General features: G+C 30.6%; 2 protein-coding genes across 3 annotated transcripts; both read right to left on the bottom strand.

Annotated features, from left to right (window-relative positions):
- Window positions 1-11,522: 11,522 nt before the first annotated feature.
- Window positions 11,523-15,477, bottom strand: LOC114168579 (Endosomal targeting BRO1-like domain-containing protein). Of its 2 annotated transcripts, XM_028053466.2 has the most exons (7): window positions 15,297-15,477; window positions 15,010-15,071; window positions 14,346-14,513; window positions 13,660-13,927; window positions 13,404-13,570; window positions 12,979-13,128; window positions 11,523-12,078 (listed from the first exon to the last, which is right to left on the bottom strand). In XM_028053466.2, exons 2-7 carry the CDS (start codon window positions 15,052-15,054, stop codon window positions 11,719-11,721), a joined length of 1,158 nt encoding a protein of 385 aa, XP_027909267.2. In that variant the 5' UTR covers window positions 15,055-15,071; window positions 15,297-15,477; the 3' UTR covers window positions 11,523-11,718. The 2 variants fall into 2 exon arrangements, with proteins under 2 accessions (XP_027909267.2, XP_085525725.1); XM_085669599.1 differs by lacking the exons at window positions 15,010-15,071; window positions 15,297-15,477 and adding an exon at window positions 14,705-14,956.
- A 6,224-nt stretch (window positions 15,478-21,701) lies between these two features.
- LOC146888389 (uncharacterized) lies at window positions 21,702-23,668 on the bottom strand. Its single transcript, XM_085670084.1, has 7 exons — window positions 23,629-23,668; window positions 23,303-23,547; window positions 23,007-23,189; window positions 22,821-22,913; window positions 22,612-22,719; window positions 21,812-22,243; window positions 21,702-21,716 (listed from the first exon to the last, which is right to left on the bottom strand). Exons 2-7 carry the CDS (start codon window positions 23,474-23,476, stop codon window positions 21,702-21,704), a joined length of 1,005 nt encoding a protein of 334 aa, XP_085526210.1. The 5' UTR covers window positions 23,477-23,547; window positions 23,629-23,668.
- Window positions 23,669-27,160: the final 3,492 nt, after the last annotated feature.

Below are 27,160 nucleotides of genomic sequence, written 5' to 3'. Positions count from 1 at the left end.
ATATAGTAAAGTGTAGTACATACATCACAAGTGGTAAATATATAACATGATCCAAAAGAACAAAACAAAAAAAGTTTGAAAGTGTGCAACATTGAAACACACCAAATAACTAAACATGAAACTAATGATCGCCTGGTCTACTATCACTGATATGGTCTACTCTATCCTCTCCAATATTAAGAGGATCACTAGGACCTGGCACAACATTCTTCAAATGAATATGTTGCAAAATAAGTTTCATTTGTTCATCTTGTTGGCGCATACGTTCATTTTGTTCATGCATACGTTCACTTTGTTCGGCATGATCTTTCAGCAAGTGTTCAACCTTTTCTTCAAGTGTATTCTCCTTGGCATTCTTTGCCATAAGTTCAGCATTCAACTTTTGAATAGTCTCACGCATTTCTTCTATTTGATGTACTACTAGAGCTTGGCTAGTAGAAGAGTGAGCACCTACAGAATTATAAAAATTTTTGCTTAATGTACCAAGTCCATACACATTCCTTTTCTTACTTTCACCTCCAACAACACTAAAGTATATTTCATTGTCATCAATAGAGGGAACATTGTAAGACCCGTGGTATTTAATTAATTAAATAAATAATTAATTAATAAATGCGGGTGGGAAAAATCCTTTATGACATTAAATTATGGTTGGTATGATGTGGAAAAGTACTAGCTCAAGTGGTTGAGAGTACTTGATTTGTGTGAAAGGACTTGGGTTTGAGTCCTATGTATGCTAATTTTTGTGTTATTGTTTTTATTATTTAAATCTATGTTAATCATGTTATGGAATGATATGATGTCTGAATTGGATTTGTTAAGCATGAAATATGATTAGTTGAATTGGTTGTACTCTGAAATTGTGATTGAGTGGTCATAGATTCAAACCTTGGAGAACCCAAACTAAAACCTTAATTTTTTGGTATTTTGGCTTTGAATTGAATATGAAAGGTTGGGGAGAAAACCCTAGAGGGGGCAGAGAGGTGGTTGGAAAATGGCCATAAGGAGGTGGTAAATTGCATTAACAACTCAATTAAGACTTAATTTTCGTGTAGGTAATTAACCTAGTTTTTAGACACCCTTTAAAAAGAAGGATTTGGCTTATAGTTAGAGTTTTGCAAAACTTAGGGGAGTTTCGCGTTAAGTTGTGTAATTAGTATATTTGCCTGATATATAATTATGTTGTGCATGAGTGTATTACTGTTTACGTCATCTCTGTTAAGCCAATTTGTGGTCTCTAGGTAAGAACCGCCTGGTGGCAAGGTCCCGGCCGCTAGGCGATGCAATGCTAAAACAGTGTTCTAGGTTTCTATTTGATGCACTGCCTGGCGGGGGTGAATAACCGCCAGGCGACGTGAGACTATTAGATTCGTTTTTGGTATTTTGGGGTCGCTAGGGTGATTCTAATCGGATGAAAATACCGTTCCAGTTGTTGTGAGTGAATTGAGGTAATATCTTGTTGAAATTATGCGTGATTGAAAGGGTAAGTTATATGAAATTGCATGGACGTGAGTTAGGGTTTACGAGTTTGGGATAAAAGATTGGAATTATTGACATTGTGAATTGGGTTGCATGTTACGTGTGATATTGTACTAAGAACTGTCTGAGGTGCGAGAATTGATGAACTTGTTAAAATAAAGATGAGGAGCGTTTCTAGGTGCAGCAACGCTGGGAGTTTCCCAGAACTGCTATGTGCCGCCTAGCGGTACCGAGACTGTCGCCAGGCGCTATACCAGAAAATGGGGTTTTTGGACTTAGTGAAGAGGGGAGTCAGGATGTTTATCTACCTTATATGAAGTAGAAGTTTTAGGAGTTGGGAATTTTGTAGCAGACGTATAGTTTTATGGAAGTGAAGGGTGATAGATAGGAGCGGAGTGACGTTGAGGTAATGTTGAAAAGGAAAGAATGATGGAGACGAACTATAAGAATTTTGATGTGAACAGTGGCAGTGAGATTAATAGTAAAACCTCTGACTTTAAGTGTGTGTGAATGAGCGAACAGAATGGATGTCTTGAATCTATTTGAGAAGATACACACTCTTGTGAAAAGAAGATGGGAACGGAGTGTAGGGTGCCATAACGTGGTTAGAGTTATGGTAAGTAGGAAGTTGCTATGATCATCAAATTGCATTCACTAGAGAGAGGTAAGCCTACCCGTAATTTACTAGCTGATCAATAAGTAGATAAGGGACTGTAGAATCTGAGGAAAACCAGCAGTGTGCTTATACTAATACGTCGCCTGGCGACGAGCTACGTTCCGCCAGGCAGAAGCGTGATAATAGAGGGGTATGTATTCTGGGGCGCCTGGCGGTAGGGGCCTTCCCGCCAGGCGGTTACGACGGTAATATTGAATTAGAGGTGCTGAGGCGCCTGGCGGTACGCGACACCCGCCAGACGGTCTAGGAGCTGGCAGCGCCTGGTGGCACGTGTCCCCCGCTAGGCGATTTGTATTGCTACGATCTACGAGGCTTCTAGTGATGCATTAAAGGTGGGATTGCTGGATTCCTTGAGTTGTGGCTCGGAACGTACCCCTTGAGTTGTGGCTCGAGATAGGGGTTAAGCACGTGGTATTCATTGAGATGTGGCTCGGAATAGCATCTCTTGAGTTGTGGCTCGGAATGGCGGATGAACACGAGGAACCCTTGAGTTGTAGCTCGGGTTGGCGAGTGTTGCCGGTGTGAGTGTGTTGGTTGTGGCCAATACGGACGGTTCCAGATAGATTGTCCTCTTCAGTAGTTGGCTGACGAGTTTGGTAGTCTTGGGACGATGCGAACTATGTTCGTATTTGGGAACTCCACCTGGCGTTATGGTGTACGATCCGTAACATAGTTTCCCGCACATGCTCTATCGGTTGTGGCCGATAGGTATGGCAGCAAGTCATCTTGAAGTAATCACTAGGAGAGGTAGAACACAAAAAGTTATGGTGTGATTATAATACATGGTATTCTAAGGATGTTGGGCGTGATTAAATATGTATGTGTTATAATTGATGTGTTAATTTTATATGTTATGTTTTTTAAGCTCACCTTATCTGCTTGTGGTTGGCGATGATCGTGTACGCGATACACGGGAGCAGATGTTGTTGATGCAGGTGGCTCAGGTGAAGCTTAGCTGCGGAGAGGGGATTGACTGGGGAAACAACTTTTGGTTTATTTTCCTTTGGCTTTTGAAATAAGTTGTAAACCCTTACGGGATTTTTTTTATAAACATGTGTTTAGTGATTATGGACTTAAACTTTTGCCGGTTAATTAATAAATTTCAAATTTTCCCGCGTTTTGGGAAAACGAGGTATTATTAAATGATGCGTATTTTAAATTATTGCTCTTATTTATTTATAAATCCGTAATATCCTGACGGGATGTTACAAACATAATAGTTTTGTGAAGATGAGCCTTCATGCATGTGTTGTTATTGGACTTTTTCTTAGTGTTGTTTATATTGTTTCAACAGCAAGTGCTTTATGCATAATAACAAGAAAATTAATTCTCATAAAAAAATAAAAATCAATAATTATTACGCCCAAACTACATTTGCGGCAAAGCCATTTACACCAAGTTAAAGAAATGTTGAGAACAAACCTAATGCCTATTTATTCATTCACTTTAATAGGACATTATAACTATTCAGAGACAAAAACAAAATGTATATTTATAAAACTAAAAGAGAAGGACAAAGTTAACTTAGTGCAGTCTAGAGAGAAAACAATAACAACTTTATCAATAAATTCCAAGGATTTTGAGAAGTTACCCAAATTATTGAAGGACTAAGTTGTTTTTAGGGCACTTTGAGCTTGCAATAGTTGAAAGAGCTCCTTTTCTGTAGTTGAATCTCCAAGTTTTCAACTCCTGAAACTTTTTATAGCTCCTCATGGATTGCAAAGATGAATGCTTGGTCAAAGAAGATTGGCAATGAAGAACAAAACTTAAAGGAGAAGGGTTTGGAGGACAAGGTTTTGGTGAAAGAGAATGTACCGGGAGAAAAGAAAATTTAGGGAAATGGAAGTGAAAGCTGCGTGTGGCATGGTAGAGGGAAACTAAAATTTCAGACAAAAGGTAATTTCATTTTAAAATTAGTCATTTTTATCTCTAAGTAATAATGACTACAAATTTAAGTATTCTTTAAAAAAAAATTCTAATTTTATTCTACCAAAATTTAATTATTGGAATAAATTAATAATAAGTATTTGTAGAAAAAATATAATTTGAAAATTAATCAATAAATACACATGTTTAAATTGATTATTTAATATTTTTTAGTTACTAATTAAAACTAAAAAAAATAGAATGTTATTATTTAATATTAAATATTTTACCTTAATTATTTATTTTAATATTTATCATTGTTAATAAAAACAAATGTTCAAAATCATTCGACCAATTTTAACTACTAAAATAAAACCTTACTAAAACTAAGTCTTAGAAATTAAATAAGATGAAAAAAAAATTATGGCTAAATACGTTTTGGATTTCAAAGTTAAGCACTGAAAAAAGGAAGATGATGCTTAAATCAATATCTAAGAAAAACATTGACGAAACATTTCAAGAAACAAAAAGATTAGGTCATGTTTCATACCTTGTTTCAAGATTAATCTTGTGTTTGGATGAAGGATTTAAACCTTCAGTCTAGATCGACTCGGCTCGACCTAGGGCTCAGATCGACTTGACTCGACTTAGGGCTTGGATCGACTCGTGTCGACCTTTAGTCCGAACTGACTTGGCTTGACCTTCGACCTATTCCGACTCGGCTCAACCTTCGAATTGAGAGAATTCCTTAATTTTTGAGGGAATTTCATATTCTACTATTTTTGTTATTTAAAATGCGTCCTTAAAAAATTCTTCAATTTCAATTTTCTTTTTAATTTCTTTATCCAAACTTGTCATTTTTCTTTAAAAAACTTTAAATTCTTTAAATAAATAAATTATTCTCTTAAATTGTCTCATCCAAAGACGTCATAGGTCTATTTAACTATTAGATATACAGATTGAGTCTCTCTACATAGTTTGTAAAAACAAGTTAGAAACATGAGCTCGATAGAATTAAATTATTTTAAATCCGGTATTTTTGTTTGAAATTAAATGGATTTGGAATGGTCTAACTCAAATTACAATAGCCATAAATCTTTTAAAATAATAATTATTCTTTTTAAAATTTGAAAATAATATTGTTTTATTAATATATATATATATATATATATATATATATATATATATATATATCAAGATGAAAGTAAAGCCCATCATTAGCCATATACATATTATTTACAAAGGAGTTCTCATGAATAATGCATAAGATATCCAAGAAAAAGAAATACAGAGATCAACTACGGTGTAACCAACTACGGTGGACCCACTCTTAAAAGCATCCAAAAATTAATTGACGCTTTAACATGGCAGCTAATTTAATACATTCTCGTAGTGTATTAAATTTGAAATTATCAATACCTATTGTATGAAAAAAAATCAATGACGAACTAGCTCGTAACTAATATTATTTTACATGTCAATGTTTAGTGACCCAATTAAATATTAAATTTTATTTTTTCAACTAAAAACAATAAACATTTAGCAACCATTAAATTTTAGGATCTTAATATAACATTTAACCATAAACCCTAACCCTAAGTCTTAAAACCGTAACCCTTAAATCCCAAACTCTAAACACACATATCTAATGCAATTTTAAAAATATTGAATTTAGCGACCAACATAATTTGGTCGCTAAATGATGTGTTCGCCATTTAGCGACCACTGCATATCGGTCACAAATTGCTACGTTAAAAACATTATATTCAGCGACCAAGTAATTTTCAGTCGCTAATTACTATGTAATAAATATTTAGCGACCACCAAGTTTTTGGTCGCTAACTATTAAATTATACAAATTTAGTGACCACCATACTTTCGGTCACTGATTCATGCATTAAAAATATTTTAATTAGCGACCAACTACTTTTCAGTCGCTAAAACGTATTTAGCGACCACCATGATATCGGTCGCTAATGGAAAATTTATTCGATCGCTAATGTGGTTGCTAAAAAGTCTACATTCATTTGTAGAAATATAGTCACCGATTTAGTGACTAAATTGTAGCAACTATATGTTAAGGTCGCTATTTCAGTCGCTGATTAAATTAATGTAAGTACAATAATATTTTGTCGCTATAGTGATCGCAGATTGCAACAAAAATTATTCAGTGGCTAATTCGGTTGCAAATAGTAACCTATATTTTTCGGTCGCTAATTTCGATCGCTAAAACATTAAATTCTAGTAGTGGTTCTTGGTAAGTCAATATTGCAACATTGTTCTAAAAATGTCAATAATGCATGAAGATGATTGTTCTAACTCAAAACCAATTGAGCATGCATTTTCTACTCCATCAATTGTTAATAGCTCTACAAATATGAGACCCCATTCTCATGAGGGATGGAAAAATCGATCAGAAGCTTGAAATCATTTGATTCAGCTAGAACCAAAATCGAATAAGAGGGCTCAATGCAAGTCTATCCTTGTATTTAGGGGAAGAGCTTGGTACAACAACTTTGAACATTCTTGATTGGTGGAAAATAAGTTCATGTAGATTTCCAATCTTGCCAAACATGGCACGGGAGCTATTAGCTATGCTTGTTTCTACGATAGCATTTGAGTCTGCATTTAGCACAGGAGGAAGAGTGCTTGATCCATTTCAGAACAAAAGGTGGAGGCACTTATATGTACACAGGATTGGTTAAAAGGCACACATTCACCATCATTGTTAGACAACGATTTTGAAGAGCTCCAATTTGTTGACCAAGGTATGTTGATGTTTAAATTATGTAATAATATTATAATTAAATATGTATTAACTAATGATATATATTTTTTCATTTCTTAAAGAGTTAGTTTCTCAACAAGGTGTTGACCATAATATAATTTCTTTGAGTTAAAGCTCACGTTTCATGCCTCTTATAATCAGTAAGTAATGAATGGACTTCCCTATATACTTTTTATTTAATAGACTAGTTCTGTATTTTCTATTGGAGTGTTATGTTATCAACTCTGTTATGAATCTTCCTAATTATTATCTAATTGTGTACCCTATATACTTTTGATCTGATGGACTAGTTCTGTATTTTCTTATTACTGCAACTCATTCTTTTTCCAGCAAATTTTGGAGGCAAATGGAGCTTTTCTTTAGTTTAATAACTGTAATCTATTAGTACATTTTTTTGAATTTAGTTATTTGCTGTTTTGTTTCGTTTTATAAATGATAGAACATTAGGTTTGCCGTTTTCAGTAGTTATTGATTTTAAATCTGAATACACTTATTTTTAGTTTTGTTTTATTGTTGATTCTTAAATAGTTTACTGTTTTCAAATATAGTTTGTAGCCTACTCTGATTTACTTTTTTTATTATTACTTTTCATTTGTTGTTCAGTTTATTTGTTCTCATCTTGTTTTCTGTAATGATTTACTTGTTTTGCTATTACTAATTTTGTTTTGGTGTAATGTTTTTAGTTGTGCTTTCTTATTTTTAACGAATTCCACTGATTTTTACTCATTTTCATTTAACTGTTTCTATTACTAACTTTGCTGATTGTCACTAACTTTTGGCTTTCTACTTGCTTCCCCGATTTTCTGCTTTTAGATACACTTTATTTTTTTTAGACCAACTTTTTCATTGTAGTTGTGTTTTCTTATTTTTAATGAATTCCACTGATTTTTACTCATTTTCATTTAATTGTTTCTGTTACTAACTTTGCTTACTGTCACTAATATTTGGCTTTCTAATTATTTCTCTAATTTTCTATATTTAGATACACTTTATTGTTTTTAGTCCAACTTTTTCATTACAATTTCTTTAGTTTTTAATATTTTAAGCTGGTTTACTCTTTTTCATTTGGTGTTTTGAACAAATGTTTTCTGAACTATTTTGATAGCTTTAATTGTAATAATGAAAATTAAAGCATGATTTTATTAATCTGAATTTCTTAATACCTGTCATGAGAATAGATTATTTAAATTTTTTTAATAATTCATTCATGTTTCATATAAATCACAAATCAAGTAAGTGGATTGATGTCAACTCCAATTGCTTCATATATAGATGGTTGTGAAGATGTTGCTAATGGGTTTGAGTTAATGAGCCATGGAAGAGATTTTGAACTTTGTAATCGAATGGGTGCTAGTGCATTCTATTGGTAGAACCTGTTAAAATTGCCATGAACTCTGTTGTGTTTTGGATTTGTTATTGTTTAATGTTAATGACTTTATGTGAGGATGTAATGACTTTATGAACATTTTCATTACCAAATGATTAAATGACTTTATATGGACATTTATATGATTTTAATTTTTTTAATTTTAAGAATTTAAATAATATATTATCTTCAATCTTTAATACTATTAAATTTATAATATTATTATATTTTTATTATTTTATATAGTATTTTACTTTTAAAAAAAATGTATTGGATGAAATAATTATTTAATTTTTAAAATATAAATTTAAAATTAAATTTATAAAAAGTTAAGTTTCATTAAACATGGATTTAGAAATGGATCTAGATTTTAGTTGATCCAAATATTTAGATATGGATATCCAACTTGATCCTAATATTTGGATATAAATTTTAAAATATTCAAATTGTTTTTTCACAAAAAAAAAAGGATATGATCAAAATTTGATCTATATATTTGGATTCAGATTGGATCTGGATCGGATATCTAAATATCCAATTCATGCCCACCCCTACTCCTATAGCTCCTCTAAAGACGGCTAAGGTTCCGATCATCCACCAATGTAGCAAAAATAATAAGAAGTAAAATAATTATTTAACGCTAGCCAAGGCTCAAACTTTCATCCACGCAATTACCAAGCATACACATAACCAACAAGTCATCACATGTTTCATGACATTTCACACACTTACACAAATATAATACCACATCACGCAACCATACATAAGATGCATAATAAAATAAATAATTAAAATATCACACTAATGGCATACACAAGATTCGAACTTGAGACCTCCTTGTTAGCAAAAAAGGATGTCACTACTACCTCTTTGAAAGTTAAAGATTTTGATGGATACTCAAACAAAAATACCACAAGATTAAGGAAAGCTCAAGATAAAGATATAAAGTATTTAGGATGTCAAGTCACTCTAGATAAAGAGGAAGCATATGAGGAATTATCAGTCAAATCACCTCTCTTCACAAGTGAAATCATTTTTTCACGCACATAATCAAATAAGGTTAAAACATAATTAAATTATGTTTCTACAGTTTTTCGAAAATAACAATATCTTTTGAATTGAAACTGTTTTTTTTTTAATCAAGTATTATTTGATTATATCTTTTCCTAAAAATAATCTTTTCTACATTGAATAAAAATTGATTTTCGTATTTATTTGATTTTATTTAAATTAAGTGATGGAACATCAAATCAAAGATTTTGTCACAAGCATGATAGGGACAAAGTTTCACGAATTCATTCAAATACACTAATTTTCTGAAAGGCTATGTCAATATATATATATATATATATATATATATATATATATATATATATATATATTAGTAGGGGTCGCGTAGCATATCGCCCTACCATAGTCACGACCGTTGTATGGTTAACAAAGTTAAAACGTTGAATTGGGAGGGCAACCCTCCCGATAAACTGACCGTACCCCAAACCGATACAGGTGAATAAGTAGAGTATATTAGGGCGCTTGAGAGAATCATATTGAAGGAATTCAGCAAAATGATCCTGTAACTTTGGGAGAAGGGGTGCTCTCCTATCTTTTGATAAGGAGAGCGACACATACCGGAGGATAGCGACTGTTTATTAAAAACACAAGACTCTCCTAAGTGGTAACAAGATATATAGAGTTTGACATTTATATATATATATATATATATATATATATATATATATATATATATATATATATATATATATATATATATATATATATTATAATTAAAGATGGTGAGAGAATTGAGAATGAAAATGAATGTGTGGCCTATGTAAATTATTTGTTTGAACTATTTTTTTATTTCATGTTTGACATTTAAATTTTGCTCATATCTTTTATGATATGATTTATTCTTTTCCTACACTTCTTTTAAATGTATTAGTTCACCATGATGTTTTATTGGTATGTTATTTGGGATTTTCCCCTAATCGTATAAAATATGTGAGCAGTTATAGGTGCAAATAGGTTAGTAGCTCTGGACTTGTTAAGGACTTCAAGACTAAACAATATTAGTTTAATTCTGAATATTTTCTTGACTTTCTGAACATTTAGTAAGAATATTTACAAATTGGTACAGTAAATATTCACTTAAATCTATATTTTATCTTGAGAGTTTGATTACAATATAAAATACTAGGTGTTATATAATTACAATATGAAATATTATGAGTGTTGAAAATTTTTAGAGATTGTAAAAGTATGAGAGAGATAAGATATATGATAGATATACAAAATATGTTGTAAGAGGAACATGTTATTTTATTCAAATACTTTCTCTATTTATCTATACAGTATATATATATATATATATATATATATATATATATATATATATATATATATATAATAATAATAATAATAATAATAATAATAAAATGTAACAAAATATTAAGTCTTGGGGATGGAATGTGGCACCCGTAGTTCACTTAAAAGAGATTGAATCCACTTAACTTTAGTTGTAACAATTGCTAACCCCTTGTATTCAATGTTGCTTCTTGACATAACATGTTTCTTCTTTATGACTACGAAATGAGATTCTGCCCAAGATATGCACAATAACCAGTAATGGACGGTCTATCGTCAAGATCATACCCCCAATCAGTGTCTAAGTAGGAAAATAAGTGCAACGAGGGTCGAAAATAAGTACTAAAATTTGAATGTGGAATGTATTTGTAATTTCTTCAATTTCTCGACTAAGTTATATTTTTAGGAATTTGAATTTATTTTTTCATGTATTGCAATTGTATACGAAGATGACTCCTATAAATATACATATTTCTTATCATGTAAGACAATTTTGATATATTGAATTTGAAAAATATATTTTCGACATTTAGTGTGTGAAAAGAATTCTTGTAGTTTATCTTAATTTCAAAGAATCGAGTAAGGTTTTTTCACATGAAACAGCATGAAAGTTTCTTATTCTCTTACAAGTGGTACATTATTCTTTATCTCCTAAGTGACATATTTTCCATTCTTATTCTAGTCATAAATGCAAATTTCCACAGTTACTTAGTTTTATAGATTAAATTCATATTCCGTAATTAACATTGAATTTTTTTTGGCATTGTTGAATACTTAAATTCTTAGAATAATTAAGCAAGTTCATGGATTCTTATCAATTTGGGTCATAATCTTTTAATTCGTCTTGACTTGATTTGTTGGGGCTTTTTCAGACCTCTCGGTCTGGCCAAACTTATTTTGCTAACTCTAATTTATGACACCCCATCCCCAAAATATGTCCATAATAAAATATAAAAGATTAAAAATACGGTTAAAATAAAAGATACAAAAAAAAGAATTGATGTCTTTCTTCGAAATTACCTAAAAGTATGTTCACATATGATTCAGGTGATTTTTTTTCTCCACAAATAATTATTTCACATCACATTTGTTCAAACCCACTTTCACATTCATTGGAAAAGAACCTCTTCCCTTTTGTCATCTCAAACAAACATTTTTCTTTTTCTTTTTTTTTTCTCTCTACGTTCTTATTCTTACCTTGAAAAGAAGTCTTCTTTCCCATTTTTTGGGAATATATGGTATAAAATTGACTATTTTATTACCCTCTGGCAAGGGTAACTCATCTCCTGAAGGGATCTTCTCATGCCATACAAAATCATTCTCATGTACAAACTTTCTGAGCACTTCAGAAGCATCTTGAATCTGCTTCTGGTAAAGGGATTTCCAAGGCTCTTCTCCTGGTATCTTCCTTTTAGCGTTAGTCAACACAGAACAAAGAACACCAATAGCAACTCCTATCTGACCAGAGACCTTCAGGTTTTCTGCAAGATGTTGCTGACCTTTCAACTCATGTAAACACTTGCAGAAATACATAAAGTCCTGTATACATAAGGGCACCTTGACAATTCATCAATACCATTATGGAAGATCAAAATGTAAAAACAAACAAAATGATTAATTAAAATAAGAAAAACAGCCACCTTAATATGAAATTGTTCATCACAAATATTGAGTTAAACAAGTTTTTAGTCTCTAAACTTGTACGTGAAATTGAAATTTGTCCTTGTTCGAAATTTTAATACATTTTATTTTCCTAACTTTAAAAATAAATGGATATAATCATGTTAACCAAGATGTGTTAATTTTGTTTTTACGTGTTAAACAACCTTCGAGACTAACATTTGAGTTAGAATGTGTTAAACAGTGTAAATAACTCAAATACCAACCTAAAATGTCACCTGACATGTCAAAAACAATTAACGCAATTTTTTAGAAGAACTATATTCATTCTTTTTTAAAGTTTGGGACCAAATTGCATCAATACTCCGAACAAGAATTAATTTCAATTTCATACTAAAGTTTAGAGATTAAAAACTTATTTAACCCAAAAGTATTAGCATGGTATCTGAGATAGGTTATGCTTGACAAGTAACATTACTATTTCACTACTACATATACAATCTTCTTCTTTGTCACCATTATAAGAACATCAAGGTTCACTAGTTATATTCCCCTTTTATTCTTTCTGCCCTGAGTAAGGATAAGGGGAAAACAGAGTTTAAAATGAATTCAAGATAAAGGGAAAACAGACCATGTGTAAGCAATTACACATACTGCATACTGTTGTTTTGACATAGTTAAAGATACTAGGTCTGTTTGGATACAAGTGAGAATCTCTCAAAAGCTCTTTTAGATTGCTTTCAAACAGACCCTAGGTCAGAATTTGCATCAACTGATGAGATATAAGGAACACAATAAGCTTAGGCTAGCTTTGCATACCAGTAACTGCGGTGAAATGTCTTTGTACTGTGTGACAACTTCATGAAAAATTCCAATAGCTTCTTCAAGAAAAAGTGTGACACCATGATGCAACTTTGCCAAGAGACTTGAAGAAGTACCTTTCTCTTCAGCCTTCCTTGTAGTTATTGCCTATACAGTTGCTACAATTCGTTATTTACAACCAAAGAACTTAATGAACTTCATATCTAGAAACTGGGACATACACTATGATTTCTGTCAGAAGTAATGCAGCTAAGTTTCATGATATGACAGTATGCAACTTGAGACAAAATGAAACAACACACAAAAGTACATAAAACCAACCTGAAAGAGAGGGTGAGAGAGTATGTGAATTCAATACCCTCACTAACAAAACTCTAACAATTAACATTTGTCGATAAAAAAAAAAAAAAAAGAAAGCCAACCTGGGCCTCAGCTAAGCAAATGAGACTCATAATGGTGGATACTTCAGCAAGAGCTTCCGGGGGCTTTTGCGGTGGCAATTCAGGCTCTAAGGGGGGGAGAACCTCTTGCGCTAGATGATGATAAATGCCAGCAGCTTGTCTGAAAATGGTGGTGGATTGAACCAAATCTGCAGAACAAAAATGATGGCATTTACAAACATATTCAACTGGACTAGTTCATGATATGAGATGGTATTTTGAGTTTCTCAACACGTACCAGTTGATAGAACTTCCAAGGCCCTCTCACGCAGGATACCACCACAAAGAAAAAGGGTCATACCAAGCTCAAACTGCAAATTATCAACTTGGAAAAATTTAGAGCCCTTGAAATTGAAGAAAGAAGATGTGATGAGGGTACTACTCCAGCGTATCTTAAGAGCCACTGTCAATTGAGCCATGTAGGTTTCGCTAAAGGTGCTTAATACATCAGCACAGGAAATCAAATTTTCCAGTAATGGAAGATACTGCTCTATTTTTTGAATATCCTGAGGCAGACATAAAAAGATAAAATAAAATATTGAAAGAAAATGAAAACAATTTGTCAGTATTAATTGAAATTTGATGATTTACCAAATAATGGGTATATATAAACCTTAATTGCTCACAAACAAAAATAACACTTCAGAATTCATTTCACACTGGCCCCATTTCCAGAAAGAGAATGCTCAGAAAATATCAGTTCTATAATAGGACTATACTTGAGTCATTTCATATTGACCTAATAAAATACACATAAAGAAAGTTCAGACAACTAGACATCTATTTTTTCCTTCCCTTTCGACACGGTTCATGTTAACATTCACTTACCAAAAGAAAAAAGAAAATTTAACAAAATTAAAGTAGAAGATACAGACATTTGCATACTGTGCAAAGAAAAATGTTCAGCACATCATAAACCGTTACCTGTTCAAAGCGAGATTCCAACCCTCCAGACATTTCTTTTGCAATAGCTTCTGTAATGAAGCTGCTCTCATTAATAGAATCTTCAATCGCTTTACGCTTAGAGCTTAATTCCTTAAGATGTTCAAGTGTTACAAGATCACAGGAAGGATATACATTCTCAAACACTATCTGGAAACATGAAAATCTACAATTAGTGCTACTATGTAACAGTGATGAAGTCATTATTCCTGATGATAGACATAAACCACTAATTTCAAAAGACAAAAAATACCCCAAAAACCTCTCCTTTCATTTTTCCAATTATCCAGTACTTAATAAACTACATACTGATCAAACAATCAAAAACCAATATCACTTACCCAGCAATCAAACAAAGGGAAACTCCAAACCATTGGCCAAAATACTGATATAGACAATTCATGGACAAAAAATATATATAATTGCAGGAAATAGGAACTCCAATCAAAGAATGAAACCCGAAATTGGATTAAATTAAGAGGGAATTGAGAATTCTTTACAATTGAGTCTGATCCGAATGCCCATTTCAGACTCGGATTTTCTTATTTAAAGGCAGTGACTAAACAACAGTTCCCAATAACGGAAACGTAACCAAGAAAACGGAAATAACAGAGTTTCTAACTATACAAAGACCTGTATAAAATACCTTCTTAGTTTTCAGCTTTGATGGTTGTGCAAAATGCAGCATCATTTTCAACCCCTTAAACCCTGTACACCACCACAGTGATCCAATCGGCACAACAAAGCACAATCAATAAAGAAAACTCGAAAAATTGTTGAATTTCCGCCAGCACTTGGCTTTCCTAAATTCTCTAACCGCATTTATGAGTCAAAACAAAGAAATAAATAAAAAAGGCGAAAATTTTAAGTAATTAAAAAAAAGAAAAAAATACTGCAGCGAAAACAATGCTAGAGCATGGTTAGAGTCCCCACTGCATTAGCATTCTAACAGAGTCTGAAACTTTTCAGAACAAATCAGTGAAAACCCAGAAGCCAAAAATTCATCAGACAAATATAGAATACAAAATTGAGGAGGTGGAAGTGAAGTTCATCATGTATTCTATTTATGTTATTCCAAGATTAGAGGACTAAGTATATTATTTCTTAACACATACATAACTGATCAAGAAACTTTAGATTAAAAGTTTATTTTACATATATATATATATATATATATTATAAGTAAGATTAGTTTTCATCTTAATTGATAATTATCGAAAAAAGTTGTATTTAAAAATATTTGCTTATTTTTATGGTATAAAATAAATATTTATTTTATGTATACACATGTCACTATAACAGTTGAATTATTTAAGCATTTTTATTTGAAGGTCGTTTTCTGGTATAATTTCTTGCACTTTCAGATCTGGTTTCCTTAGGCTCTAAGGATGAAGAAAGGGACGGGATGACTTAGACCCGTTCTTAACAATACGCGTTTGCGTCTTAAGCTTGTTTTTTATGGTTATTATCAAAATAAAAATAACAATTGAATAATTAATTTTTACTGAAAATTTTAATTATTAGAATATTGCAATTAAGAATAAAATTGTAAAAAATATGTCTACAACGAAAATTTATATTAACCCGAGAAAATACTCTGACATGTCGGCGTTTGGTGCCATGGAGCTAAAACACTTTCAAACCTCTCAACATCACTTGGCCAACACTCAATGTCAAACTACTCGTAAGAGCTACCGCTCAGCGACACTATTATGGGACTCAATGCTACATCGGATATCAACAAATGCAATTTGAGGTTTTTGGGCAATTTGGACATATTTCATAGCTCAAATTGGTACTCTTTCTTTAGGTATTGGTCTAAAATAGTCTTTAAATCATTAGAGTTAGTACCAATTTGATCAATAACTCAAATCCTACATTCTCCAATTACAAAAAAAAAAAAAATCAATCCATCAATCATACATAATTCAAACAATTCACATACCAAAATCATCCATACTAACACTAATCATTACCAAGTTCAATAAACCACAAATGTGCAAAGATCAATTTTTATCAAACTCACACATAGAGACAAAAACTAGTTTCCCTTACTTGTTATCCAGCTTAAAACACCAAAACACTTCAAACTCCACAATATGCTCTATCTACACATAGAAACATGTCAAGAACAATCAGGACATACCGTTATGATCATTGATCAATAAATACTCATATAGAAGACTAAAAAGACACATGCAAGTGAAAAAAGCCTCACATGCAACAAAAATAGAAGAAAACCAAGAAAAAGGGGTTGAAACTTAACTTACACTAACATGGAAACTGATCGGTCCAAATTGAAGAGCTCGCCACGATGATCGCTCTTATTGTCTTAGATCTTCAATCAGGCGAACAGAGGACAAGAACCCTTAGATAGAAGTCAGAGAACTCTAGAGAAATGGTGTGTTTTAAAATAATACAATTTGTTTATAACAATTCTATTTACACTAAAATCTTATAATATTAAAATAATTGGGTCTCACTATTTTTAAACCATTATCATTTCTAAAATGTCATTTTCTAGGGTTTTACATTCTCCCCAACAAGAAAATTTTTGTCCTCGAAAATTCACTCATCAAGTAGAAAGAAACCTATGTTATCTTCATTTTCTCTTACAGCAACAACCTAGACTTGACCAACTTATCATCCCCAACACCTTAACTAACTGAAAACTTTGCCTCTACGCTAAGTGATACAATGTTCAATAGAGTAGATTGGTTTAGCCACTATCCCAAAGCAACTTCTCAACCTCAAACCTAAAGCTTGAATGATCCTTTACGCCTGACCAACCAATTGGTATTTGATATAGTGAACTCACCTTCCATATGCTTTCAACTACCTTTTGTAGTTTTTTTTACCAAACTCTAAAGATAACTTCATGCCTCAATCTAAAACATGTTAGTTATCACTTCACACCACCTTATTCCCACATTGAAGTATCCCTCAACTGACTTGATCGCACATGTCTCCTAGCATACCAATAAGAAATGAACATTTTTGGTCACTCTATCCACTACCATCTTCATTACATCATACTCTCTTTACTGAATTGGGCAAATGGTTAACAAAGCTCATAAAAATGCTATCTTACTTCCAAACTAAAACCTTTAACTACTACAACGACAAAACCCAATTTTGACACTCCCTTAGCATCTCTTAGACTACTAACCTATAAACATCTCCTCACCATAACCTTAAAACCACATATTTTCTCAATTTGAAATCACTAGTTTGATTAGTACGTCACAACTTTATGATACATCTCAAACTAAGATTGTCCAATTTGCCTTTTTTCCAACCTTTTTTAGAAACTCACTAGTTCTAGTTAGGTGACTATACTAATGAAATCTTCTCACAACTTCACTTCCCAACAAGATACTCATACTTCTCTATCAACTCTTACTCTTACCTCGTCAAACCAAGGACTCGAATTCCCTTTTCTGGTTAAGCACCTCCTCTCACTTTCTCATTCTAGGTTGACACCCCAACTTGAAACCATAGCTTTGTTCATCTCCTACTTCTCCTTTCCAACTTCCTTTGTGCAACTCCACACTTCTAGCTTTGAAAGATCACTGAACACCTTTACCAAATCCTTATAATAATGACACCTCTACTGTTGTAGAGAACTCCTTACTGCATCAACCACCAGGTCATGATAAGATAGTTCTTCTCATGCACCTCCTATTATTGAGAAACATGACCTACCACCATTCTATTGTGCTACTCTGATCCATACACAAACCGATTTCTTTGTTTACTCAAAAGGATGATTCTTTCATGTTTATTGTGACAAGAAGACGACCACCCTTGAGAAACCTCCCTCTAAACTTCTATAAAACCAACAAGACCCTTGGAACTCCCTTTTTTCATTGATAGCCTTAACATTTCATTCCCTCAACATTGTCTCCACTCTTTAGAACCATATGTCCTAATAACCACTCATTCCTTAGCCAAGACCTACTATTGAATAATTTAACATACCACTACTTCTTCAAGATCTACTAAACTTGTAGTTATTCCTATGATTACACTGAGTCTAAACTACTATATCTCTAATTGCTTCTCCACTTACTTCTTTTACTTCACATTCTCAATAGTAACCATCTAATTAGGAATTATTCCCACTAGTTCTGCTTCAAACAACAATGCAATAGTGAACCCCACCACTCCTTGGTGAAAATTCTAGTACTTGCTTCAGAACACTCTAGAAAACTTTTCCATAATTGAGATCCTTTGCGTCTATTTTTCACTTGCTTTTGTCGTACAACTTTGATTCATATGACACTCTGCCCCGCCTTCTAGCTTGATCCACACTTGATACACAACCACTGACTTATCTTTTTGAATCAAAGAACACCGCTCTATTAGGTATCACATCCCATAGGGATGAGATTGGTAAACAATCAATTCACCCTTGAGATTATGTCCCAACCTTGCAAAGGAAACAATTTAAATTGATTTTGAATTTAAATCATTTGATCACCATAAGACATACCACTCACCAAAAAAATCTTCACTTGGTCACAACTATAGTAAAACCATCAACTCAAATTCAACTCCCTTATGTAGACAACCATGATTTATATACCATACTAGCAACAACAAGGGGTATATGAATTAAACTGCTATAAGGTAAAAGAAATATATTTCTTGAAAACCCTTTTTGCATGTAAGTATCAACTCCTTGTGGTTTTGGTTTTTTGGTACTCTTTTATGCATTTACTACGCTTGTACACCATCTTGTAAGGCCATTGTTTAGTTCCACTCTTATAATAAAATTAAGAGTGATACAATATGCTTTTTCACCATACCACAATGTGTTCCCATGCAACTTGTTTATGTATACTTGTTTTCAACTGTACACCATCCTGTAAGGCCATTGTTTAGTTCCACTCTCATAATAAAATTAAGAGTGATACAATATGCTTTTTCACCATACCACAATGTGTTCCCATGCAACTTGTTTATGTATACTTGTTTTCAACTGAATTCACTATAATTATTAATTCACTATAATTAACCACTCCTTACTAAAACAATTGGTTGAAAAACTAATTCCTTGTCTGCCTTAAAATAGTTCTTAGTTATATCCTTTATGTCACACTTCTTGTTGTACTGCTTCATTTTGATATTGCCAATGGACATTACTACCAAATGCTAAGATTCAAGAATATTAAGTGCTCTCAATTATGGCCTATTTTTAGGCTCTACATCTCTAGTTTTGTAGACAATCCTCTTACACACTTTGAATGACCAAGTAATACCTACTTTTGAATAGGCTGTTTCGGGCAGGGCATTAAAAGTGGAATCCCAAAACTATTGTTGTGTGGGCATTGAGCCCATTTCTAGTTTGGACCTCATGTGTTAGGTTGCTGGTGATTAAATAAAGAAATAAACGAAATAAATAATAACCTTTTATTATCAATATTTACATGTTTTGTGGTTATTTAATGTGTTATTCATGCACGATATAATTTTATTATGTTTTGTTTAAGTATGAATAATATAATTTCATACGATTGTGAACTCGCCTATCATGGATACAGTCGTACGAAATTTTGTGTGAATGAAATAATTTATTCTAATTATTTCATAAATAAAATTTAATTTTGTGTTATGCTCTCTTTGGTAGCATGTTTATACTTGAATTAAATTTTTTGACCCTTATTTGTAAAAGTTATATTTAAATGGTTCTCAAGCATAATATGCTTTTATTATATTTTGTTAATCATGATTAATATAATTTTATATGATTATGAACTCACTTATCGTTAGCCCATTTATATGAAACTTTGTGTGAATGAGATAATTTAATTATCTCATTAATTAATTTTATGTTACATTAATGTCAATCACGCTTGTATTTTATTTTATTTCTTGATATAATGTACTTTGAATTTTATCTAATGTCAATTATTTGTCTTGTACCCTATAGATATTAGATATTTTTATGTCATGAGTTGAACATTGTATTTTATTTCTTACTTATATTTCTTATTTATTATGATTTGAGACCCTTAGGTGGGATCTAATGGATGAGAAATTTGGTATTGTAGGCATGCATGTTTGACTGTGTATTTAGAAACATTAAAATTTTATTGCACAATAATTGTGCATATTAGATTTTCTTTGTCATTTTGATATCAATTTTTTGCCTATGCAATTGACTTCGGTCAAAACTTTGAATGAGACAAATTTTGAGGACTGGAAAGAATCGTTGGACTTGTATATGACAATTACCAATATGGACTCTTCTTTGAGGGAAGAAGAGCCTCCAGCTCTTACTCCTAAGACCATTACTGTCCAAAGATCTTTTTGTAAGAAATTGGAATGAACACTCAAACAAAGTGTGTTTGATAGTGTTGAAATACACCATGAGGAAGTCTATATGGTTCAACCTAATGACTTTTGCTAAATAAGGCAAAGAGCTTTTGGTTTGCAGGTTGAAAAAGTCTATTTATCGGTTGAGACAAGCTTCTAGACAATGGAATTTGAAATTTGATCGGATGGTCACTTCTTTTGGCTTCAAGGAAAATTCCTCAAATTAGTGCATTTACTTGAAGACTAGGGAAAGTCAATTCATCATTATTGTCTTATATGTTGATGATATTCTTCTTGCAAGCACTACAAGAAAAATCAGTTCTAGTGATATAAATATTTGTCACCAAAATTTATAAATTTATCACTAATAATATCCTGTGACAATAATTAATTTGTCACTATAAGTTTTGACACTGTTGCACTTGTGACAATGTTTTTGAGTGTCACTAATATTAAACTATGTTGTGACAAAAATAATTGTCACTAATAATTTTGTGTAATTGTGACAAAAATATAATATCACTAAAATTAAGCTTTATTGTAACAATAATAATTGTCACTAGTAATTCTATTGATAGTGACAAGAATCCATCACACACACAAGGTAATAATGAAAAATTAATAATCATCATTATTTAATAGTAGTAATATTTAATTGTCACTATTGTATTTTATTCACTATTATATTTGTACAATATTTTAAAATCTCATTACAATTTCAAATATTCTACGATAATTATTAATTATTTTTATAAAAAATATTTTATTATTATCATTATGAATCATGTTTGTGTAATTACACATCCCTTCCATGCCATAATAAATAAACAAATTATTTTAAGACGTTGAAATAAATATCAATTAGAATAAAGAAATATAAAATATCCATTACATTGTAAATGGCAAAAAAAAATAACTATTAGATGACTCCAAACATGATATCCATTGTAGCTACATCTACTTCAAAACATTTAAATGAAATAAGAATTTAACAAATAACAATAAATAGTGATATCTTCAAAGATTTTGATCCTGAAAAAAAAAAAGAAGAAATAATTAATATCTAGAAATGTAAAGATGTAAATTATATACTTATTAATGATAAATTTTAAATTAAAACAACTTACTTTATTGAATGAAATACTTAAAGGGTTAGACACTCCACTAAATGATAAGCCTCCCAACAAAGTATTCATTTGTTGCTTCATCTCCACTTCAATTTCTTGTTTCATTTTATCTTGTTGACTTTTCATAGTAAGCTCTTGAACTTGAAGTAACTCACGTTGAGATTGTAATTCTCCTTGCAATTGCATATTAGTTTCTTCTTGCTTTTGTATGATGTTACTCAACTTGAGCACTTCTAATTCTAAATCTTGTGCATTATGAATTTGACTTTGAAATAATTGTTTGTCCACATGCCTTTTTGCCAATGATATATTACCCTGACCTTGGGAATGACTTGGTTTTGTTCCTAGCACAAATTGAAAATGCTTTACCATTGGGATATGCGCCTTTTCAATTTCTTCACCATACACTTCACCCACATTCTTCAAATTATCCTACAAAATGTTTTCAAAATAATTAACACTATAAATGTCATAACGTCAACATAAAATTGTTATGAATATTAGTAAACAAAATAAATAGAGATTCAAATAATAAAGCAATTTAAATGATACAATGACACTCTAAAAGTCACATCATAAAATAGTTATGCATAACACTTTAATACATTTACTTAGTTTCCAATTAGTAACAATATTACAACACAAATAACCAATCACTCGAGATACTAGTTCTCATAATATATGTACTCTTCCTACCATAAAAAAAAAAACTTTTTTAACCCCTAATAACAATATTACAACAATTATAACCCCTAATAGAAGAAAATTGACATAAAAATTAAAAGTATTTTTTTACTTACCATGATTTCTTCTCCATTTGGAATGCACCAAGTTCCATCAACTCTCATACGGGTAGCCTTCCACACGTCTATTGCACTTGGCCATTCATCACTTCCTAATTCTTCTTTCTATTAAAAATAAATAAAATAAAATGACACAAACTTAGATTAAATAATGAAGAAACTAAGTTGATTAAATAAAATAAAAACATATAAATTAGTATAATTACCATTTCATATGCTTTTTGAATAATTGATTTTGTTCCAATAACTGACTTAATTTCTTGCTTACTCCGACTAGCTTTGTTTTTCAAACTCCTTTCCTGTATAGATAAAAAAATAATTTAATGTTATACTATAAAAGTAAATAAAAAATAAATCTCAAATTTAAGATATATAATAAAAAATAACTTTACCTTAAATTTAGAATCATTCCATTTGTTATGTATTAACCAATTCCAATCTTCAGGAGGTACATCATGTGGTCTACCTTTCTTTTGAAGGTATGCTTGATAAAGATGATGGTGCTTATTTCTAAATTGCTTTTGCAATTGTTTCATTGCATACTCTTTATTTTCTTCCACCAAACCAAATGCATCCTAAAAGTCATAAATTTATGAAATAGTAATTGCTAAATAAGTTTTATAACACATTACAAATATGTAAATATATAAATTCAAATTTACACTTAAATTAATGAAACTATACTAACCTTCATATGCTTCCACATTGCAATTAAATCATCATCACATATATCTTTCCAAGTCATAACTTGTAATGGAGCTTTTTGACGTAAACATACCGCTTTAAAATACTTTGCATGTTTTCCGCAAAGCTTAAAGTATGGGGGAGGGAATTGGATGTCAAAACATTTCCCCAATACCATTAACTTTTCCCTTTTCTTTGGAAATTTGGAATTAATAGTATGTCCACGTCTTTTCTTAACAACATGTTCAACTACAAAAAAAGAGTAAAAGTCAATCAATAACAATGTTCATAATGATCATTTAATTTTAAAAAAGCATGTTACATATATACCTGTACTTGCTTCAAGTTGTCCAACATTAATGGACTTGGAGGCATTAACCCTTTTAGAATTTAATTTGAATGGTCTCGTAATCTATCACATGTAAGAATAAAAATTAAACAATAATTAAAGAAAAATATAAATTAGTTCTTCAAAACGAAACGATCAACAAAATATTATGTTTTTACACTTTTAATATGAATTTAACATAAATGCTACATTTGTGTTCAAATTAAACAAAGCATTTACATTACTCTAAGAATATCATTAAATACCTTCTTTTTATTGTAACTTTCATCTTGTTCACTTGAAGATTAATACTCTTTGAACTCTTCAGGTCTATACTCTTCATCATCCTCTTCACCTCTTTCTTTTTCCTTCTTCTTTTTGATATTTTGGGTTAAAGATTTGAAAGGATAAGCTAAACATGGTAATCCCAAAGCCTCTAATCTTGCTTTATTCTCTGCAATTCTTTTTAGTCTTTCTTCTTCATACTTAGACATACTTTCCTATCACTTGAATAAAACTAAAACATATTTAAAATAAATCACAATAGAAAAATGGTTAGTCTTTTATGTGCATTTAAAATGTCTTTATTTCATATATTAATGTAGAGAAAACATCATGATTCGGTCTGCCAGTTTAAGCCATACGACATTCTGGAAAAAAGAAAAACGTTTGTCTAATAAACTCAATTGCAAGCACCCTCTTCGGAACTTCTTATGCTAAGGCATTCACATTACAATTGATTCATATTACACAAATTATAGGAGCAATAAAAAATTAGGCATTGAACGGCAACAATCAGTAAAGGAAAAAAAAAAGGAAAACGTTTACCTAATAAACCCAATTGCAAGCACCCTCTTCGGAACTTCTTATGCTAATTGGCATTTACATTGCAATTGACTCATATTACACAAATTATAGGAGCAATAAAAAATTAGACATTGAACGACAATAACAGTGAAGTAAAACAAACGGCAACATAAGCAAGTAGGAGGTGATAGAACAAATTTGAAAATAAGATATATGGTTGGAGCGTGATAGATAACAAATTTGAAAACAGCACAGTAGAAACCATATATAAACAATTTTATCAAAATCTGGAATATATATATATATATATATATATATATATATATATATATATATATATATATCAGACAAACCTATATTAGAATCAAATGCAGCATGAGATGGACTTTCGTTGGAGATGAAATTCGTTGGAGTTGAAGCACCGTGAGCAGAACACGCAGATGAAAATAAAATGGCGATGAAGGTGAGACGTGGAAGGAGGTGAAACCAGAAAGTGGAGTCCTGTGAAAGCGATAAACAATCTGCAGAACTATCGTAAAAATTTTATGAAAGTAACTGCTCTCAAAAGCGGCAAATACAAGCGCCTTATTGAATTACTAAAAATTAATTTCATATATAAAAATTTAATATTTAACCAAATTAGTTTTATATCCATATAATTTTCATTAATAAAAACTTAATAAGTATAATTATACTGTTAATAAAAAAATTATTAATTATTTAAACAACTTAACCATATAATATATATTTTGTAAATGACAATCAATTTTATATAATTTTCATTAATAAAAACGTAATAAATATAATTATATTAGTGAAAAAATCATTAAATATTTAAACAACATAACCGTATAAAATATATTTATAACAATGTATTTATTATCAGATTACACAAACAAGAATTGGAGAAAGCAAATTCACAAAATGTGGAACAAAGGCATCAAAGAGAATTTTTCGAATGGTTCAAAAAATATGTAAGAATTAATTAAATAAATGTTTACTATTATTACATAGATTGAGCACATTTAACTATTTTTTGTTTCACAGGTTGCACTTTTGAGAAGAGAATGTGACACAAGAATGAATGAGTCGTTATTCCACTTGGCTTATGGACCAGATTCACGTGTTTTTGATACACAAGTTATTTGATAAATGACTGGAGATTCAATGTCAAAGATCGAGACATGTCATTGAAATCACAAAATAGTGGAGTTTTAGTTAGAGGTGACGAGAATACTGGTAATTTAGACTACTTTGGTGTCTTGATAGATATTATTGAATTAAGTTACTTAAATGGAAATAATGTCATTTTATTTAAATGTGATTGGTGGGATGTGCATTCTAAGGGGAGAGGATACAAGGAAGACAAATATGGATTTATTCTCATTAATAGTAAGCGTAAATTGAGGACCAATGAGCCATATGTCTTAGCTAGTCAAGCTCAACAAGTGTATTATGTTAAAGACACCAAATATCCTAATTGGCTAGTAGTAGTAAAAACAAAACCACAAGATTGGTATGATATGCCAATGGAATCTACAAATGAGGTGTGTCAAGAAAATGAAGACATTGGCTCAATCTCATTGATATCTAATGTGTCACACGAGCATGATTTTCCATTGCACAGAAATGACTTAGTTCAATCCACAACTAATGAAAATCCAATGATATCTGTGAAGGTTATTTCTGACGACGACGAAGAAAGTGATGATGAAAGTATTGATTTATCAGAGGATGAAGAAAATAATATTATTGAGAAAGATGATAGTGATGATAATTGATTATTATTTTATACCTTTTGTAAAACAAACTTTCTTATTAGTTATGTTTATTATTTTGATTATCTAGATTAATAAATGTTATGTATTTATTTATTTTTATCCATTTACCTATTTAACTATTTAAATGTTAAATTTAATTTGAAGTGGATATGTAATTTATTAAATAATAATAAAAAGTATAAAAATATGAATTAGTAGATACTTTAATACATTACGATAACAAAATTGGTGATTATAAAGTGGCATAGTGGAAATAAATTATCTAGTGAAAAAACCTGGGTTCAACTCATATTGTGAAACATGTTTTTCTTTTTTCTTTTTTAACAAAAATTAATAATATAGAAATAACAATAAAAATTAATATTATATGATCATTCTTAATTTACAAAAAGTAAATAAATTTATTATTAATTATATTTTTATAAAAAAATACTTTTATCATATTTATATTAATAAGTAATCATTTGTGACAAGTATATTTTGTCACTTTTAATAAATTAAAAAATAATGACAATTTATATATAAATAGTTACAAATTTTATATTCACGACTATTAATTATGTTGTTATAATATAAAATAAAAATAATTTATTTTTTTTAACAGTTGGAATATTATCATTATAATAAAAATTAATATTATATTATTATTAATTATTAAACATTCATACTTTTTTATTAATTATATTTTTCAAAATAAAAATAATTCTATCGCATGACATTTTTAATTATTAAATAGTTATTTGTGACATGTACATTTTATCATTTAAAAAAATTATGATAAACTGCAAATGATTACATATACTATATATAATTAGTGACAAATTTAATATTTATCACTATTAATTTTATATTTATTGTGACAACTTTTTAATTTTGTTACTATTGTTAATATTATTTGTGACAAATATAAAATTAGTCACTTTGATATGATGAACCTTGGTGATGC

This window comes from Vigna unguiculata, chromosome 2 (genome assembly GCF_037176805.1).
Source record: "Vigna unguiculata cultivar grain cowpea cultivar isolate G323 ecotype 2 chromosome 2, ASM3717680v1, whole genome shotgun sequence".
Taxonomy (NCBI): Eukaryota; Viridiplantae; Streptophyta; class Magnoliopsida; order Fabales; family Fabaceae; genus Vigna; species Vigna unguiculata.
Note: the sequence above shows the minus strand (reverse complement) of the source record. Positions and strands in the feature narration are given on the sequence as shown.

Bases quoted from the DNA above. Each gene is read 5' to 3' on its own strand.
- LOC146888389 (XM_085670084.1), bottom strand. From the start codon at position 23,476: ATGGTATTGGGGAAATGTTTTGACATCCAATTCCCTCCCCCATACTTT. The intron at 23,190-23,302 runs GTTAGTATAGTT...TATGACTTTTAG, and splicing joins CAATGTGGAAGCATATGAAG to GATGCATTTGGTTTGGTGGA. The intron at 22,720-22,820 runs GTAATTATACTA...TATTTTTAATAG, and splicing joins TTCAAAAAGCATATGAAATG to AAAGAAGAATTAGGAAGTGA.
- LOC114168579 (XM_028053466.2), bottom strand. From the start codon at position 15,054: ATGATGCTGCATTTTGCACAACCATCAAAGCTGAAAACTAAGAAG. The intron at 14,514-15,009 runs GTATTTTATACA...TCATGTTTCCAG, and splicing joins CAAAGCTGAAAACTAAGAAG to ATAGTGTTTGAGAATGTATA. The intron at 13,571-13,659 runs GTACGTGTTGAG...TTTGTTCTGCAG, and splicing joins CTTGGAAGTTCTATCAACTG to ATTTGGTTCAATCCACCACC.